The sequence below is a fragment of the Neoarius graeffei genome, chromosome 12, assembly GCF_027579695.1.
Source record: "Neoarius graeffei isolate fNeoGra1 chromosome 12, fNeoGra1.pri, whole genome shotgun sequence".
Lineage (NCBI taxonomy): Eukaryota > Metazoa > Chordata > Actinopteri > Siluriformes > Ariidae > Neoarius > Neoarius graeffei.
The window spans coordinates 21583097-21600536 of NC_083580.1; the positions used below are offsets into that span (position 1 = coordinate 21583097).

Below are 17440 nucleotides of genomic sequence, written 5' to 3' on the forward strand. Positions count from 1 at the left end.
AAAACCTCAAAAGTTAAAAAAGCAACAAAATATGGAATAAAAGTATTTGATGGTAAGAACGTATCTTTTTTATTTTTCAATAATTATTATTATAGCATTTTTCACAAATTGCTACTGTCGTTTCATTGGTTTGTTTACATTCTTCATCATCTCATCTCATCTCTCATCTCATTATCTCTCGCCGCTTTATCCTTCTACAGGGTCACAGGCAAGCTGGAGCCTATCCCAGCTGACTACAGGCGAAAGGCGGGGTACACCCTGGACAAGTCGCCAGGTCATCACAGGGCTGACACATAGACACAGACAACCATTCACACTCACATTCACACCTACGGTCAATTTAGAGTCACCAGTTAACCTAACCTGCATGTCTTTGGACTGTGGGGGAAACCGGAGCACCCGGAGGAAACCCACGCGGACACGGGGAGAACATGCAAACTCCACACAGAAAGGCCCTCGCCGGCCACGGGGCTCGAACCCGGACCTTCTTGCTGTGAGGCGACAGCGCTAACCACTACACCACCGTGCCGCCCCATTCTTCATCATTAAGTATTAAAATTTGTTGAATTTTTTTAGACTGGATCAAAAGCTCAAAGAAGTTTGAAAATTACATAACTGAAATGTCCAAGGAAGAATTAAATAAATGTCTGTTGATGTAAACCTTGTCAAATTTGAATATTTTACTACACATGTATGCAATTTGTCACATGTCTGCTAAGTGGAAATTATTTTGTCGGATGTTTTGTATAAAGTTTTTATTTACTGAGTTTGCAAAAAGTAAAAATAAAAATGCTCTGTTTCTCAAAATCCAGTGAATGTGGATAGAATAAAACAATTATTTCACTCAAGCTCATCATACATGGCTTATAGCCAACTCGGCGCTACATGTCTCGTCAGCTATCAGCTCATGTACGACTCGATTTCATGGAATAATTGTTAAATGTAAATGCTGTCAATGTTAAACCAAGAATGTGATTTTAAAATATTATTTGGGTTACCACTTACTAGAGTGGTAGCTACAATTATCAACAGTCCATAATTATCGACACCTTTTCAGATTTACCAATAAAAACAAATTTTACAAAGATGAGTTTCAGTTACAATAGTTATTATTGGTTAATTAAAAAACCGGAATACCCCCCTTGCCCTTTGATCTTGTCGTCTGATGACAGCTCATTACCTGAGATGGAAATTTTTTTTAGCACGATCAGCAATTTGAGGAAAACCCAGATGTCATCATCACAGGTAAGCATGGTGGAAAGATCATGGACATGTTTTTACTGATCATATTCACTGATATTTCATGATCTCCTTGTCGAAACCTACTTTGTTTCTTACTCTTTCATTTGACAGTCATCATTTTGTATCTGAACACGCATTTGAGAAGTCACATGAGGTGTCGATAACAGTGATCAGTTTCACCGGTGTCCACCATTATCGACACCCTGTGGAATTAAGTGACATTTACAACTGTTATGGATCGATCTTTGTGTAACATTGTTGAAGTAGATGAAGTACTTTAAAAAAATAAAAGTGCTGTGACTTTTTTTTCTGATTCATAACAGAATGGAATGTTTATAGAGTATTTGGAATCCTGTTGCAATAAATAGAATTAGCACAGAATTAAATTCCTCGCATATTAAAAAATTACATGCTTGAAATATTCAGATTTTTCTATTCCATTCAGAATTTTTTTTGCAGTTTGTTGTAAATATCTAGCACATATTACAATATCAGTAGACATTTTATATTTTTAGATGTAAATTTAAAATCTCAATTTTAAAAAATTGACCTTTGACCTGGGTTTTCATGTGGTTACAATGTTGATTGCCTGTTGACATTTATTGGTAAACTACGAAACTAGAAATTAATACAAACAACAATGAATGATTAACAAAATGTGATCTACAAAAACACTTAGAAAGTGGGTAGAAAGTGGAACAAAAAGATTTTCTGACACAGGTTAAACATTATCAGTTCATTTGTTTGCAAACATTAGATTTACTTCCTCATTTACGTAAGCACCAACGTCAATATATTTATATAAAAGATATTTTGTACTAAATATAAGTCTATGTAAAACAAATTTTAAATAAAAACTGTTTTGTTAATACCACACACTGATGATTTTTAATAAATAATCATCTGGATGTCGATAACTGTGGACAAAGGTGTAGATAATTGTGGAATGGTGTCACGTGATCGGATATGCTAAGTAATCGGGAATCAACTCTTTATTTTTTTTTTCCAGTGGAAGTTTGCGTAATTATTCATGCACAATTTATGTATTGAAAGTCTTTTCTACTTTTGCAATGGCCAAAAGATCGTTAAGGTGTCGATAATTGTAGCCGCTGCTCTATATACAATAACAGAAAGAATTTAGTAATTATTTAGTAGATTTAAGACTAGACTTTTTGCTGGCAATTTTTTTGTTGTTGTTGCTTAAAGGAAATTGCTTGTGTTTAAAGGTGGTGTGCTAAACGTTATTGAAAATCCCCATCTTGAACAGCTCTAGTGAAGAAAATCTGGCAGTCACAGATGCGTGAACTACAAATTTTAATAATGCTATCTGGGTGCCCCAAAAAATTGACAAATAGCTGCACAGCCCATCTCTTAATACAAGCCACGCTATTTGCATAAATATTGATGTAAATTTTGGGCCGACATCTCTTACTCTGAATAGGAGCCAAAAAGCACAGAAATGAATTTATGGTCTGCTGTTTAGTTTAGTTTTTTTGCTTGTAGAATTTGTCTTTCTATCTTAAATCAAACCAGTAAAACATACTTAAATATGGTATAGTCATCTCCTTGCTCGCTGTCACATAGATAACTGTACCTATTATATCACACACACACATTCACAAACACACAAGCGCACATACACACGCAAGAAAGCCACAACTCACAAAGTTATTCTGATTCCTAAACAAAGAGAAAATAAGCAGCACATAGATGTACACACACTTACGATCATGTTCTCCAGAGCATGCTTGGCCAGCCAGCAGTTGAGAAAGACAGGGATAAAGAGGTTCCTCAGAGTAGGCCAGAAGATCTGCAAACACAGACTAGAGCATGTCATGGAGGTTTGCAAACGTCATGAAGGTTATGATTTATTTTCAGTTCTAAAGAGAGCTGTGACAATCAAAGTTAGGTACCGTGATTATGAAGGGGACAGTATTTAACATTTCCAGTAGGAATGCCACCTGGAATATTTGTTCCCAGATGTTACCCTGAGTAACACACACACACACAAAAACATACACAAGTAATAACTATACTGACCATCAGTATCCCACCCACTCAGAAAGACAGGTTAAATACATCATAGGTTAAAATAATATTTTCTGATAAAGTAATGACATTTAAATCTACATTTTACACCTGCTGTCACCCTGACAACATTGTAGGCCTTACTTGTTATTTGATCTTTTATAACACAAGGTGTAGTCATCTAAGGCAACTGCTGAATAAGCATGGGTAATATGGGCTTTGACGAATATGATGATATTTGGGATTTTTTAAATATTAAAAAACAATATTCTGTAACAATATGGGAAAACTGCTTTGAGAATATTTAATTTTACCTCAAAATACACAGTATTTTTGATTCGTCACACAGTTCGTGATGGGGAGGAATACGGTACAGGGCAAAACCCCAATTAACTTTCAACCACTTTGAATCTGCATGTGTTTGAACTGTGGGGGAAACCAAAGCATCCAGAGGAAACCCACATTCGCCCCTTTCACATATCCCACAATCCACTGCACAGTTGGGAACTTCCAGTGGCCAGGCCCAGGCTGCTGATAATGGTACAAAAACCAATACTGGGCTACATAATCAGTTTCAATGTTCAAATATTGGACGTATAAAATATTATTATGTTCATATATCGGATGTTCAAATATTATTACAGGTTTACAGTTGTGGTCAGAAGTTTACATACAGTGACATGAATGTCATCTTGGATATGAATGTCACGGCAATATTTGGGCTTTCAGTAATTTCAGTAATTGAGCTGTTCTTTTTCTGTGGCCGAATGTACAGCATACATCTTTAATTTAAAAAAAACTAGAATTTGGTGCACAAGTTTTAATTTTCTTTGGGTTTTCTGAAATCAACACAAGGTCAAAAATTTAAATACGCTCACTTAGATTATTAATTCAGAGGTGCTGAAACTTCCAAAATGTCTCTTATCTTGCCAAGGCCGAGGTCTTTTAACTTCCTGTTAGTGATCATGATTGACTACAGCTGGTAGCTTCTCTGTGCTTTCATAAAAAGGGTTTGTTTACAGCACTCATTGGATTGACCAGCACACAGTAAAATGGAAAGTCCAAGGAGCTCAGTGCAGATCTGATAAAGAGGATCACAGATATACACAACTCTGGAATGTCTCTTACAGCCATTTCTAAACAGCTGCAAATTCCAAGATCAATTCAAACAACTGTATCCAAGTTATTGTGAGGTGTAGTCACTTCACCAAGCCACTTTGCTTCAAGAAAACTCAAACTGTCACTCTCAACTGAAAGGAGCTTGGTTTGGATGGTCAGGAACAACCCAGGAACCACCATGACACAGCCCTGCCATGAACTGGAAGCTGATGGATCACTGTTTACAGTTCAGATCACCATGGACTAAGAGGCTGCTATCCAAGAAATAACTCCCTGCTTCAAAATTGACACTTTCAAGCTTAACTAAAGTTTGAAGCTGACCACACAGACGAAGAAAAAGCCTTCTGGAGGATAGCTGCATGGTCAGATGAGACAAAGATTGAGTTGTTTGGCCACAATGACCACCATGTACAGAGGGACCCTACCACCACCACCAGCTGGAACAGTATCATCATGCTCTGGGGCTGTTTTGCTGCCAGTGGAACTGGTTCATTGCACAAAGTGGATAGAATAATGAAGAAGGAGGACTACCTCAGAATTCTTCAGCATAAACCATCAGAAACTTGAACATGACTTGGGAGTTACAACGGGGCAATGAACCCAAACATGCATCAGAGCTGGTTGTGGAGGATAAAGCAGGCTAACATTACGCTTAAAACAAGTCCTGACTTCAACCCTATTGAAAATATATGGACCATGCTTATAAGTCGAGTCCATGCCAAGAAAAAAAAATTAATTGAACTCTACCAATTCTACCATGAAGAGTCATGAAATACCCAACCAGAATTCTGCCAGAAGCTTGTTCATGGTAAACAAAAGCGTTTGCTCAAGGTGAATCTTGTGAAGAGACATTTTACCCAAATATTAGGTGTGCTGTATGTATAATTTTGACCCTGTGCTGATTTCAGAAAACCCAAAGAAAATTAAAACTTGTGCACCAAATTCTAGTGTTTTTTTTATTAAAGATGTATGCTGTACGTTCTCCCACAGAAAAAGAACAGTTCAAAGAAATTACTGAAAGCCCAAATACTGCCATGACATTCATATCCAAGATGACATTCATGTCACTGTATGTAAACTTCTGACCCGAACTGCACATGGTCTCACAGATTTTTTTTTCCCAAGATTAATACTGCTCGAAATGATTGGACATTTACAATTTGTCATCAGTTTTGATATTCAAATATTGGATGCAAGCTGAAATGTGATGGTATTAGATCGTGTTTATATGTCTAGTTACTGGTTCCGTTGTGTGTTTGTTTGTTTGTTTGTTTGTTTTTGGGGGGGGGGTTTGTCAGCACAGAAGCTTTTAAATGGTCATCCTTATTATCGCCCATACAGCCCTTTCACCTTCACTCTCTGCATTATTTGCACCAGTGTTTCTCAAACTTTTTCAGACCAAGGACCACTTTATCCATTTTAAAAAAATAAAAATTTGCGGACCACCTAAATATCCCAAACAAAAAACAATGAGCCTACTTCAACAGTATATTACAAATTACACACTAATGAAATGACACATTTACAAATAGTATAGCCAACTCACTCCTTGTCCTTATCTTAATAGGAAGAATGGTGCTGCTTATTCTGATACATCAGTGAAGCAATGTCTGGGTCCAAACTGGACAGTTTTAATCTCATACTGGGGGCCACATTGATCTGGTTGCGCTGCTTTGTTTTCTCAAACAAAGAATCATCATGTCTTTGCATTTTGTCCTTGCTCGTGTCAGATGTGTCTTGTGCTTTTCTTTTGCCTGACCCAGTCTTCAGCCACCAATCCATTATCTTTTTGACAGCTTGATGCTCAGCCTAATCTGGTTACTCATAGTTTCTCCACATTCAGAGGTGACGTTGATATGAAAATGTAACCTAAACTGACATAGCTATAGGTAGTGTCACAAAACTGTTGGCTTGCTTAATGTCAGACAAATTCAAATAATAGGCTACTATTTGAATTTACATAGGACTTTATTCAATATAGGAAACAACTCATCTGTGCTCCTCAGAACTTTGCTTTTGGAGTCACATACGTGATTTGAGAAACACTGATAAAGCGTGATATTTTACGACGTCAACTTGCGGACCACCAGTGGCCCACGGACCACACTTTGAGAAACAGTGGTTTACACGAAACACATGTTCCAACTACTCAGCACTATAACTCTGGCCAACAACATTAACAGTGTACATTTACACTGATGACAAATTGTAAATGTGCAATAATTTCGAGCAGTATTAATCTTGAAAAAAATCTGTGAGTGTTAGGGTTTTGCTGGGATTCAAACCTGGTTCGCTGGTGTGATAATCCAGCAAACCCCCACTAGGCCACCAGGGGGATGAGTCAAATGCAGAGGCGTGAGGCAGAAGTAGAAAAAGTATCAAAAGGTTTATTTTAGTGCTGTCAAAAATGTCGCATTATTAACGCGTTAACTTGACTCAATTTTAATGGCGATAATTTTTTTATCGCGAGATTAACGCTCTGTGACATGATGTAGGTTTTTCATAAGCTTTTGAAACTGCCAGGAACTTGGAACAGAGACTTTGCTTAGAAAAACGATAGCAGCTAGACTGTAATGCCACGCCCCGCACAGCCAGAATCCTCTGCCCTCCCCCGAAGAGCCACGGTGCTCGGCTTAGGTTTCGTTTTCCCATCGGCAGCTCCAGCCCGACTTTGCAGTGGCTGTGACAAGACGTGTTATGCTCTGCAATAAAAAAAAAAAAACATTGGTACAACCAGTGTTCGAACTATGCCGATATTTTCGGGGGGGTCCCTTTTTTTCCCTTGGGGGGTGCTTGCGCTTGTCTCAGAGCGCGGATCTCCATCACGCGCTCACTTCGGATATGCAAATGCTTCCCATTACACACGATTGCTATGTCAATAAACATCATTTTGCCAATATTTTAGAGACCCCCCAACATTTCCCAAACCATGTTTTCAAGGGATCTCATGTCTGTTTCAGGGGATCTCGGATCCCCCGAGTACCCCCGTAGTTCGAACGGTGAGCAAGCCCACTCACTTTTATATGCTGATAAGAGAATTACAATGGTTTTTCATGTGACAAAAATGTGCGATTAAATTGCGATTAATCGCGAGTTAACTATGACAGTCGCAACATTAATAGCGATTAAATATTTTAATCGCTTGACAGCACTAGTTTATTTACAATATATACAGTCCAAAAGAAATAATCCAAAACACTCAGAAGATGAAGGGAAAAATAAGAAATATCCAAAGTACAAAAGTCAAAACAAAAGCCAAAAAACCAGAAAAGAAAAGGCAAAAATACCAACGCTCAGAAGATCCAAAAAACAGTAAATACTAGGTCCAAAAAGTCCAAAAAGAAAAGCAAAGTGCAAAACCAAAAAGACAAAGGCAAGGAACACAGTACAGAGGAAACTGGAGCTAAACATAACAGCACAAAGACTCCGTGACAAGAGGACTGAACTCAGGGGTATAAATACACAAACTAATTAAGGACAGGGTGGGGCAGGAAACAGGCAATAAGACAAAAACAAAACACAGAACACAGTGGTGACCTCTAGAGGCCAAAACAAACATGACCAGAAAAGGAAATAACAGTGGCCTCTAGAGGCCAAAACAGTCCCAGTCCTAACAGTGAGACCATGTAAACCTGTAATAATACAGTATTTAAACATCAAAACTGATTATATAGCCCAATATTGGTTTTTGTACCATTATCAGCAGCCTGGGCCTGGCCACCGGAAGTTCCCAACTGTGCAGTGGATTGTGGGATATGTGAAAGGGGTGAACAGACATGGGGAGAACATGCAAACTCCTTACAGACAGGCCCCGTCGGCCATGAAGTCTGACCCCAGAATCTTCTTGCTGTTAGGCGACGGAATTAACCACAGCACCACCGTGCCATCCTAGTAGATATTACTATAAGTCGTCCAGCCAACTATAACACATACATATTCATTAAATGCATTCCACTGCTTGCAGATGCTCCAGATATGTTTGTCTGAGTTGATTTGGTTTGTTTTTTTAATGGTGACTGAGTTTGTCATCAGTGCATGCTCTCTGCACTCTTCACTGTGTTTGTTTCTTGTTATGCGTCATGAGCACAAGCGACTCATGCTTACCTGGATTCCGCTTTAAGCTTTTTGCTACGGAACACTCACACTTATATCTTGTGAAAAAAGGAGCTCGTAGAAAAATCCACAAGCACAAACCTGATAAATGCTTATTCATTTGGATAGTTGTCATCAAACAGCGAATTGGAAAATTTTATTAGCGTTACTTTCCTAAAGCAGACAGTTTCCGGCTCAGTCTGACTCGCTATTAATGCCGAGACCATGCTGATCAAGCTGATGAATCAAGCTGGTAGCCAAATGTTATTTTCCAACTTCCTTATTACTTGTCAAAATTGATGAATAATTATTTGAGATTTTTAATTGCCTTTCTGTTGTGTCTATTGTGTTGCATTAGTAATAGTAATGAAAACATTCTTCACATCTAATAGCACTTAGCAACTTGGCATGCCTTTTCTGCAGGAATAGTATTAATCTGTTAATTAACAATGACAAAGAGTCACCCGGTTCAATGCAAAAAATCGACTAGAATCTTGCAACGACTTTATAAACCCTGATGTGTTTTTATTCATGAAAAAACTGAAGGGTCCCGAGAATTCAGAGTTGAGTTACACACACATACTGAGGAGTTAATATGGGAATTGTATATATCAGTATTCAATCCTCAGTAACTATGGACTGATGATCTATTCAGTTGCTGTGCATGAGGTGGAGTTTGCTGAAAACAGAGGTGTATCTCAGTTACGTTCATTTTTTTCTTGCATGAAATCAGCTTGAGTAATGTTAAGTTCAGCATCACTGTCCAACATTTTGATGTAACCATAATATGTAACATTGCAAATCAGTGGGCAGTAAATACACTCCAAAAACGATGAAATATTGTTCAAGTAATAAAAGCATAAATCTCATCATCTCTAGCCGCTTTATCCTTCTACAGGGTCGCAGGCAAGCTGGAGCCTATCCCAGCTGACTACAGGCGAAAGGCAGGGTACACCCTGGACAAGTCGCCAGGTCATCACAGGGCTGACACATAGACACAGACAACCATTCACACCTACGGTCAATTTAGAGTCACCAGTTAACCTAACCTGCATGTCTTTGGACTGTGGGGGAAACCGGAGCACCCGGAGGAAACCCACGCGGACAACATGCAAACTCCACACAGAAAGGCCCTCGCCGGCCCCGGGGCTCGAACCCAGTACCTTCTTGCTGTGAGGCGATAGCGCTAACCACTACACCACCGTGCCGTCCCAAAAGCATAAATATGACAAAATAATTATCACATCTGAATCGAAGACACCGCTTATCTCAAGGAGCAAATTTCATATGGATAAAATCATAAACTAAAATTGAGCTGTATCGTAGATGAGTGCCTGGTCAGTTTATCTTTCAAACTATGTGCATACTCAGGAAAGCACATTTAGCTCAGTAGAATAAAATAAAATGGATATAGTCACTTGCAACAATGCCCAACAATGAGTATAGCTTTTTGACCCCCCTGCCTAAGCTTCACATGTTTTGGCACTGTTTTTTTTGTCCTTTGTGGAAAAAAAACCCTCATTGGACTAAGTGCTATTATTCTATCCACATTCACTGGACATGAGCAATCACATGCTCTGATTGGCTACTCTGCTACTACGCTATCAGCTCATATACCATAAGTAGAGAAAAACAAAATGGCGGCGCATGTTGGTGAACCAACCAAGGACAAAATAAAAACTCTACTTGAAAACAAAACCCCAAAAATTGTTAACAAGTACTTAAAAGAAACAGAAATAGCTAAAATAATATAGTTTCCCCCCCCAAATAGCGCCTGTTCCACACTTCAGCCCAGTCAGTGGCAGTAATGTATCTTTAAGTTGGTTTGCCAACCGCCAAAAAAACCCTCAAGAAGAAGAAACCCCCCAAAAAAACAAAAAAAGCCACAAAATATGAAATAAAAGTATTTGATGGTAAGAGCATATCTTTTTTTCACTTTTCAAGAATGATTATTTTTGCATTTTTCACAAATTGCTACTGTCATTTCGCCAGTTTGTTTACATTCTAAGTGGAAATGATTTTGTCTGACATTTTGCATAAAGTTTTTATTTAACAAATGTGCAAAAAATAACAATAAAAATGATCTGTTTCTCAAAACCCAGTGAATGTGGATAGAATAAAATAGTTATTCCACTCAATCTCGTCGTACATGGCTCATAGCCAACTCGGCACTACACGCCTCGTCGGCTATCAGCTCATGTACGACTCAATTTCATGGAATAACTGTCAATTATTCTATCCACATTCACTGGATTTGAGTAATTGTGCGCTCTGATTGGCTACTCTGCTACTAGGCTATCAGGTCACATACTGTGAGTAGAGAAAAACAAAATAGCGGAGCGTGTTGCTGAAACAACGGAGTACATAATAAAAAATCTACTCGAAAACAAAACTCTAAAAAATACAAAAAAGCAACAAAATATGGAATAAAAGTGTTGGATGGTAAGAACATGTCTTTTTTTAATTTTTCAAGAATGTTTATTATAGTAATTTTCACAAATTGCTACTGTAATTTTGCCGGTTTGTTTACATTCTAAGTGGAAATGATTTTGCTGGATGTTTTATATAAAGTTTATTTATCAAATTTGCAAAAAATGAAAATAAAATGCTCTGTTTCACAAAATCCAGTGAATGTGGATAGAATAAAACAGTTATTCCACTCAATCTTGTTGTACATGGCCTATAACTAACTCAGCGCTACGCGCCTTATCAGCTATCAGCTCATGTATGACTCGATTTTGTGGAATAAATGTCAAATATATTAGCTATACATGGAATCCAAATTGTTAAATTAAACCAAAATTTTCAGTGACTGAGATAATTAGAGCTAGGACTGTTCATACAGCAATGTTTTGGCAATACACTAGACTCCTATTGAATGCTTGCAAATCTCTTCATACTTTCCTATTTCTCTGGCCACTTTATTAAGAACACCTCTACACCTGTGCAGTCATGCAATTATCAGCCAATCCTGTGGCACCAGCTTCAATTAATATTCACAGGAAAAAAATGTGATTTCAATGACTTTCACTGTAGCATGGATGCTGGTGCCAGACACCTGGGTTTCAGTATTTCAGAAACTCTTAATCCCCTGGCAGGCGGCATGGTGGTGTAGCAGTTAGCACTGTCGCCTCACAGCAAGAAGGTCCTGGGTTTGAGCCCAACGGCCGACGAGGGCCTTTCTGTGTGGAGTTTGCATGTTCTCCCCATGTCTGCATGGGTTTCCTCCGGGTGCTCTGGTTTCCCCCACAGTCCAAAGACATGCAGGTTAGGCTAATTGGTGGCTCTAAATTGACCGTAGGTGTGAATGTGAGTGTGAATGGTTGTGTGTCTCTATGTGTTAGTCCTGTGATGACCTGGCGACTTGTCCAGGGTGTACCCCGCCTCTCGCCCATAGTCAGCTAGGATAGGCTCCAGCTTGCCTGCGACCCTGTACAGAATAAGCGGCTACAGATAATGGATGGATAATCTCCTGGCATTCTCAGGCACAGAGGGGAGGGGGAAAATACAAACAAATAAACACACCCAGTGACACCCAGTGGCAGTTTTGTATGGAGGAAGTGCTTTGTTGATAACATTCATTCATGCTGGGAAGAGAAGCAGGAGGACCAGAAAGCCTCCTGACATGTGGAATGATTTTTAATCAATACAGAATTTTGTTAGTCAAATACAGTTATTCTTACTTCATATAACACATGAATCAAAGCTAAAGTCATTGGTCTCAAAACAATTAACACACCCATGTGAATTTGTGGCAGCGGGGGCGTGGTCAAGCATCGGTCTGTGGCCGGAGGGTGGAGTCAGGGAAGGTAAGTGGCAGAATCACTGCACCTGATGCCAGTTAACCTGTGTTTGTGTGTCTTCCCCAGTGACCGCGCCCTATATAAGGAGAGAGAGAGAGAGCAGAGGAAGGGAGCTCTCTCCCCAACCAGACGACTGATGTGTGTGCGCGTGTCTGTGTGTCTGGGAGAATGTGATAAGCACTGGAAAGTGTAAAAATAAAGAGTTTTGGAAACTCAGTTCTGGCCTGCCGTACTTCTGTGCTCCACCCACCCGCTCAAAGTTTTACAGTGGTGCTGAAACCTGGGACCGGAGCACAGAGGGGAACAGCCCCATGGAGTCATCCCCCTTCGTGGACCTGATCCACGCCCTCGCCAAGGCCCAACAGAGCCAGCACCAGGCGCTGGTCGCCCTCCAAAAGGAGCAAGAGCAAAGGTTTGAGGCCCTGGTGCTGGCGCAACAGGAAGACTGTCAGGCATTCCGGCACCTCCTCGCGTCAGCGAGGTCCACCACCTCCACCGCCGCGGGCCCTCCCCACCTCACCCTAACGAAGATGGGCCCGCACGACGACCCCGAAGCCTTCCTCGCGCTCTTCAATCAAGAAGCAGAGGCCTGGGGCTGGCCGGTGGAACAGCACGCGGCGCGCCTCCTCCCCCTGCTAACGGGCGAGGCGCAGCTGGCTGTGCTACAGCTCCCCGCCAACAGCTGGCTGGTCTACGCAGACCTGCGCCGGGCCGTCCTCCAGCGTGTGGGGTGCACCCCAGAACAACAATGCCAGCGCTTCCGCGCTCTACGCCTAGAGGAGGTCGGCCGGCCGTTCGCGTTTGGCCAGCAACTCCGGGACGCCTGCCAGCGGTGGCTGAGGGCTGACAACCGCGACGCCGAGGGAATCATCGGTCTGATGGTATTGGAGCAGTTCATCGCCCGACTTCCCGAAGGGACCGCGGAGAGGGTCCAGTGCCATCGCCTGGCGTCGCTGGATCAGGCCATTGAGCTGGTGGAGGACCATTTGGCGGCTGTTCCAATGGCAGGACAACAGATCTCCTCTTCTCCTCTCTCGCCCTCCCCTTCTGTTCCTCGTCCTCACCCTGTTACCCCACCGCGGAGGCGGGGGCTGGCTCCACCCCAGCCGGCCCACCGCACCCGCGGTGCCCTCCCATTTCCCACTTCCGTGTCTGTCCCCCCCCTCAGGTGAGTGAGCCCCAGAGCGCCGGTGCAGAGAGAGAGCCCGGTCTGGTTTGCTGGCGCTGCGGGGAGCCGGGGCACCCCATCAGCATCGGTGCTCAGCAATGGAGGTGGGCGCGGTGGTCCGGATCCCCGATGCGCCAGAGACCGCCCTCGATCGGGCCAGAGCGTATCACATACCGGTGAGTATCCAAGGGGATACGTATCAGGCTTTGGTGGATTCCGGCTGTAATCAGACCTCAATCCACCAAAGCCTGGTGCAAGACAAGGCATTGGGGAGAGCACAATTGGTGAAGGTGTTGTATGTGCACGGGGATGTTCACAACTACCCTTTAGTGTCGGTCCACATTCTATTTTGAGGGGAGAAATTTAGTGTAAAGGCAGCGGTTAATCCTTGCCTTACCCACTCGATAATTTTGGGGACTGATTGGCCAGGATTTCAGGAATTAATGACTCATTTAGTGAAGGGGGCGGCACGGTGGTGTAGTGGTTAGCGCTGTCGCCTCACAGCAAGAAGGTCCTGGGTTCGAGCCCCGGGGCCGGCGAGGGCCTTTCTGTGTGGAGTTTGCATGTTCTCCCCGTGTCCGCGTGGGTTTCCTCCGGGTGCTCCGGTTTCCCCCACAGTCCAAAGACATGCAGGTTAGGTTAACTGGTGACTCTAAATTGACCGTAGGTGTGAGTGTGAATGGTTGTCTGTGTCTATGTGTCAGCCCTGTGATGACCTGGCGACTTGTCCAGGGTGTACCCCGCCTTTCGCCCATAGTCAGCTGGGATAGGCTCCAGCTTGCCTGCGACCCTGTAGAAGGATAAAGCGGCTAGAGATAATGAGATGAGATGAGATTTAGTGAAGAGTGGGTCCTGCCGTAGTTCAGCAGGGGGAGGTCCCGGTGTGGCATTGGTGGGAGCAGCTGTCACAGAGCCGTCTACGTCATCACCGTGTCAGAGTGAGGCTCCTCCTCCCTCTCACGGATTTCCCGTTAGAGCAATCGCGAGACAAGACTCTGCAGCATGCGTTTGACCAAGTGAGAGTAATCGATGGTCAAACACTCCAGCTAAACGCCACCTCGTCCTTCCCCTAGTTCTCCATTATGAAGGATAGATTATACCGAGTGACGCAGGACACTCAGACTAAGGAGCCGATCACACAACTTTTGATCCCAAAGAGCCGCCGGGAATTGGTATTCCAGGCAGCTCACTTTAATCCCGTGGCTGGACACTTGGGGCAGGATAAGACACTAGCCCGAATAATGGCCCGGTTCTATTGGCCAGGGATTTGCGGCAATGTCCGTAGGTGGTGTATGGCATGTCGCGAATGCCAGTTAGTAAATCCAGTGGCCATTCCAAAAGCGCCTTTGCGCCCTCTGCCATTAATCAAGACCCCGTTCGAAAGAACTGAGATGGATCTCGTCGGGCCATTAGATCGGTCAACACGAGGGTATCGCTTTATTTTAGTTCTGGTGGACTATGCAACGCGATACCCGGAAGCAGTGCCTCTTCGCAATATCTCAGCACGTAGTATTGCGGAAGCACTCTTCCATGTCATCTCCCGAGTCGGAATCCCCAAAGAGATTCTGACTGATCAAGGCACTTCGTTTATGTCACGCACACTGCGCGAACTGTATAGGTTACTGGGAATTAAGCCGATCCGCACCAGCGTTTATCACCCACAAATGGACGGTTTAGTCGAATGGTTCAATCGCACCCTCAAGAACATAATTAAAAAGTTTGTACATGAGGACGCATGCAATTGGAATAAATGGCTCGAACCCCTGTTATTCGCAGTGCGAGAGGTCCCACAAGCCTCCACGGGGTTCTCCCCGTTCGAATTATTATATGGGCGTAAGCCACGTGGCATCCTAGATGTACTGCGGGAAAATTGGGAGGAGGGACCTTCATTGAGCAAAAATGAAATTCAATACGTTATTGACTTGCGTGCAAAACTCCACACACACACACACCTAACCCAGGAGAATTTGCAGCAGGCCCAAGAACGGCAAATCCGCCTGTACAACAGGGGTACGCGCCTTAGGGAGTTCGCACCGGGAGATAAAGTACTCATACTGTTGCCTACGTCGAGCTCCAAATTGATCGCCAAGTGGCAACGACCCTTTGAGGTCACACGGCGAGTCAGGGACGTCGACTATGAGGTGAGGCAAACGGATAGGGGTGGGGCGCTACAGATTTACCACCTCAATCTGTTCAAACTTTGGAACGAGGAGGTCCCCATGGCGTTGGTGTCGTTGGTTCCAGAGAAGGCGGAGCTGGGGCCAGAGGTTCAAAAGGGAACACTGACATTGCTTACCTCTCCGGTCCCCTGTGGAGACCACCTCTCCCCGACCCAACTCATGGAGGTTGCCCAGTTGCAGACTGAATTTTCAGACGTGTTCTCACCCCTGCCTGGCCACACCCGCCTCATAGAACACAATACAATAAGCTTTATTAGGTTCCCAAACACGGGATCTTCATACCTAATTTACAAAAAATCTAATCATAAATATTTCTAATTACAAATAATAATCATAAATTTTAAATGTAAGCTATGATAAAATCTAATAAAAAAACTAAAAAGTATTAATCTAGGAAAAATATATAAAAAAGCTAAAAATAAAGACTATGAGATCTAATAAATATGCTATATTTGTTATCAATAATTCAATTTGCGCGCAACCACCTTTCCAAATACTGTGACTTCAAATTCCGCTTAAATACTGACACTGATGAAGAATTAGAAATAGCCTTAGGAAGTGAATTCCAGACAGAAACCCCTCTATAAAGAAATGAGTGCTGTGCCTTAACAGTACGGCACTTAGGAATATTCAGATTGTCGCTGTTCCTAGTGTTATGTTGATGTATGCTGGAGCGTTTCCTGAACAGACTAGTAAGATAATCAGGCGCGAGATTGTTCATACACTTGTACATCAGTACCGCGTCTCTTATGGCTAATAAATCTGACACAGGCAAAAGCTTAAGTTCCTTAAGAGTGGGCGTTATATGATCAAATTTGCGCTTTCTAGACAAAATTCAGGCAGCAAAATTCTGGACTAGCTGTAACTTGTGAATATTTGATTTGCTAGTACCAGATCAGACAATAGAGCAATAAAAAAGCTTAGAAAAAATTAAGGAATTAATAATTATAAAAAGTGTCTGTTGATCAAAAAGGTGACGAATCCTATTCAACATTACTAGTTTGCTTATCAAGTCTGCAGTTAAAGTTCTAATATGTTCATCAAATGACAAGTTACTATCTACTATAACACCAAGGTCTTTAACTGAATGGACGACCGGTAGCTCCTTTCCCAGGAACCTGATAGGTGGAAAAGGTGTCTGACTGAGCAGCTTGTCTGATCCAAACATGCAGAACTTGGTCTTGTCAGGACTTATTAGCAAACTATTATCACAGCACCAAGTAGCCACCCGCAGCAGATCTTCCTTAAGGTCATTGAGCCCTCCATTGATCTCTTTGTTGGAAAATGAGACATAAAGCTTGGAATCATCAACATATGACTCAACACTACATGTCTTACAAACTGATGGAAGATCATTGAGATACAAATTGAAAAGCATGGGACCAAGGATGGACCCTTGTGGAACATCATGCTTTAAATCCAAGGGACTTGAAACGGAACTATTTATGCGTACTTGTTGTCTCCTACCTGACAAGTAACTTTGGAACCAAGCAAGAGCCAACTCAGAGACGTTGAGGTCTCGCAACTTAATAAGTAGTTTCTGATGGTTAATACTATCAAACGCCTTGCTAAGGTCTAACAGTAGGACAGCAGTTAATTTTTTCTCGTCAATGGCCTTATACAGTTGACTAGTGAAGAGAACACCCAGAGTTTCCGTTGAGTGACATTTCTTATTTCCACTTTGGTGAGTCGAGAGTAGGTTGTTTGATGTCAAATAGCTGACCAACTGAACATGTGCAATGCGCTCCAGGACCTTAGATAATACAGGTAAGAGGGATATAGGGCAGTTGTTACTAGCAATCTCATGG

At 42.2% G+C, this 17440-nt stretch overlaps 1 protein-coding gene across 1 annotated transcript in view; it reads right to left on the reverse strand.

Moving 5' to 3' along the window:
* The window catches only part of kcnt1a (potassium sodium-activated channel subfamily T member 1a), a 193863-nt gene that overhangs the window by 125511 nt on the left and 50912 nt on the right, over positions 1–17440 (reverse strand). The window contains exons 9-10 of the mRNA XM_060936623.1: positions 3156–3230; positions 2969–3052 (exon numbers count right to left, since the gene is read on the reverse strand). Coding sequence (XP_060792606.1) covers positions 2969–3052; positions 3156–3230 — 159 coding nt within the window. The remainder of the gene's footprint in view (positions 1–2968; positions 3053–3155; positions 3231–17440) is intronic.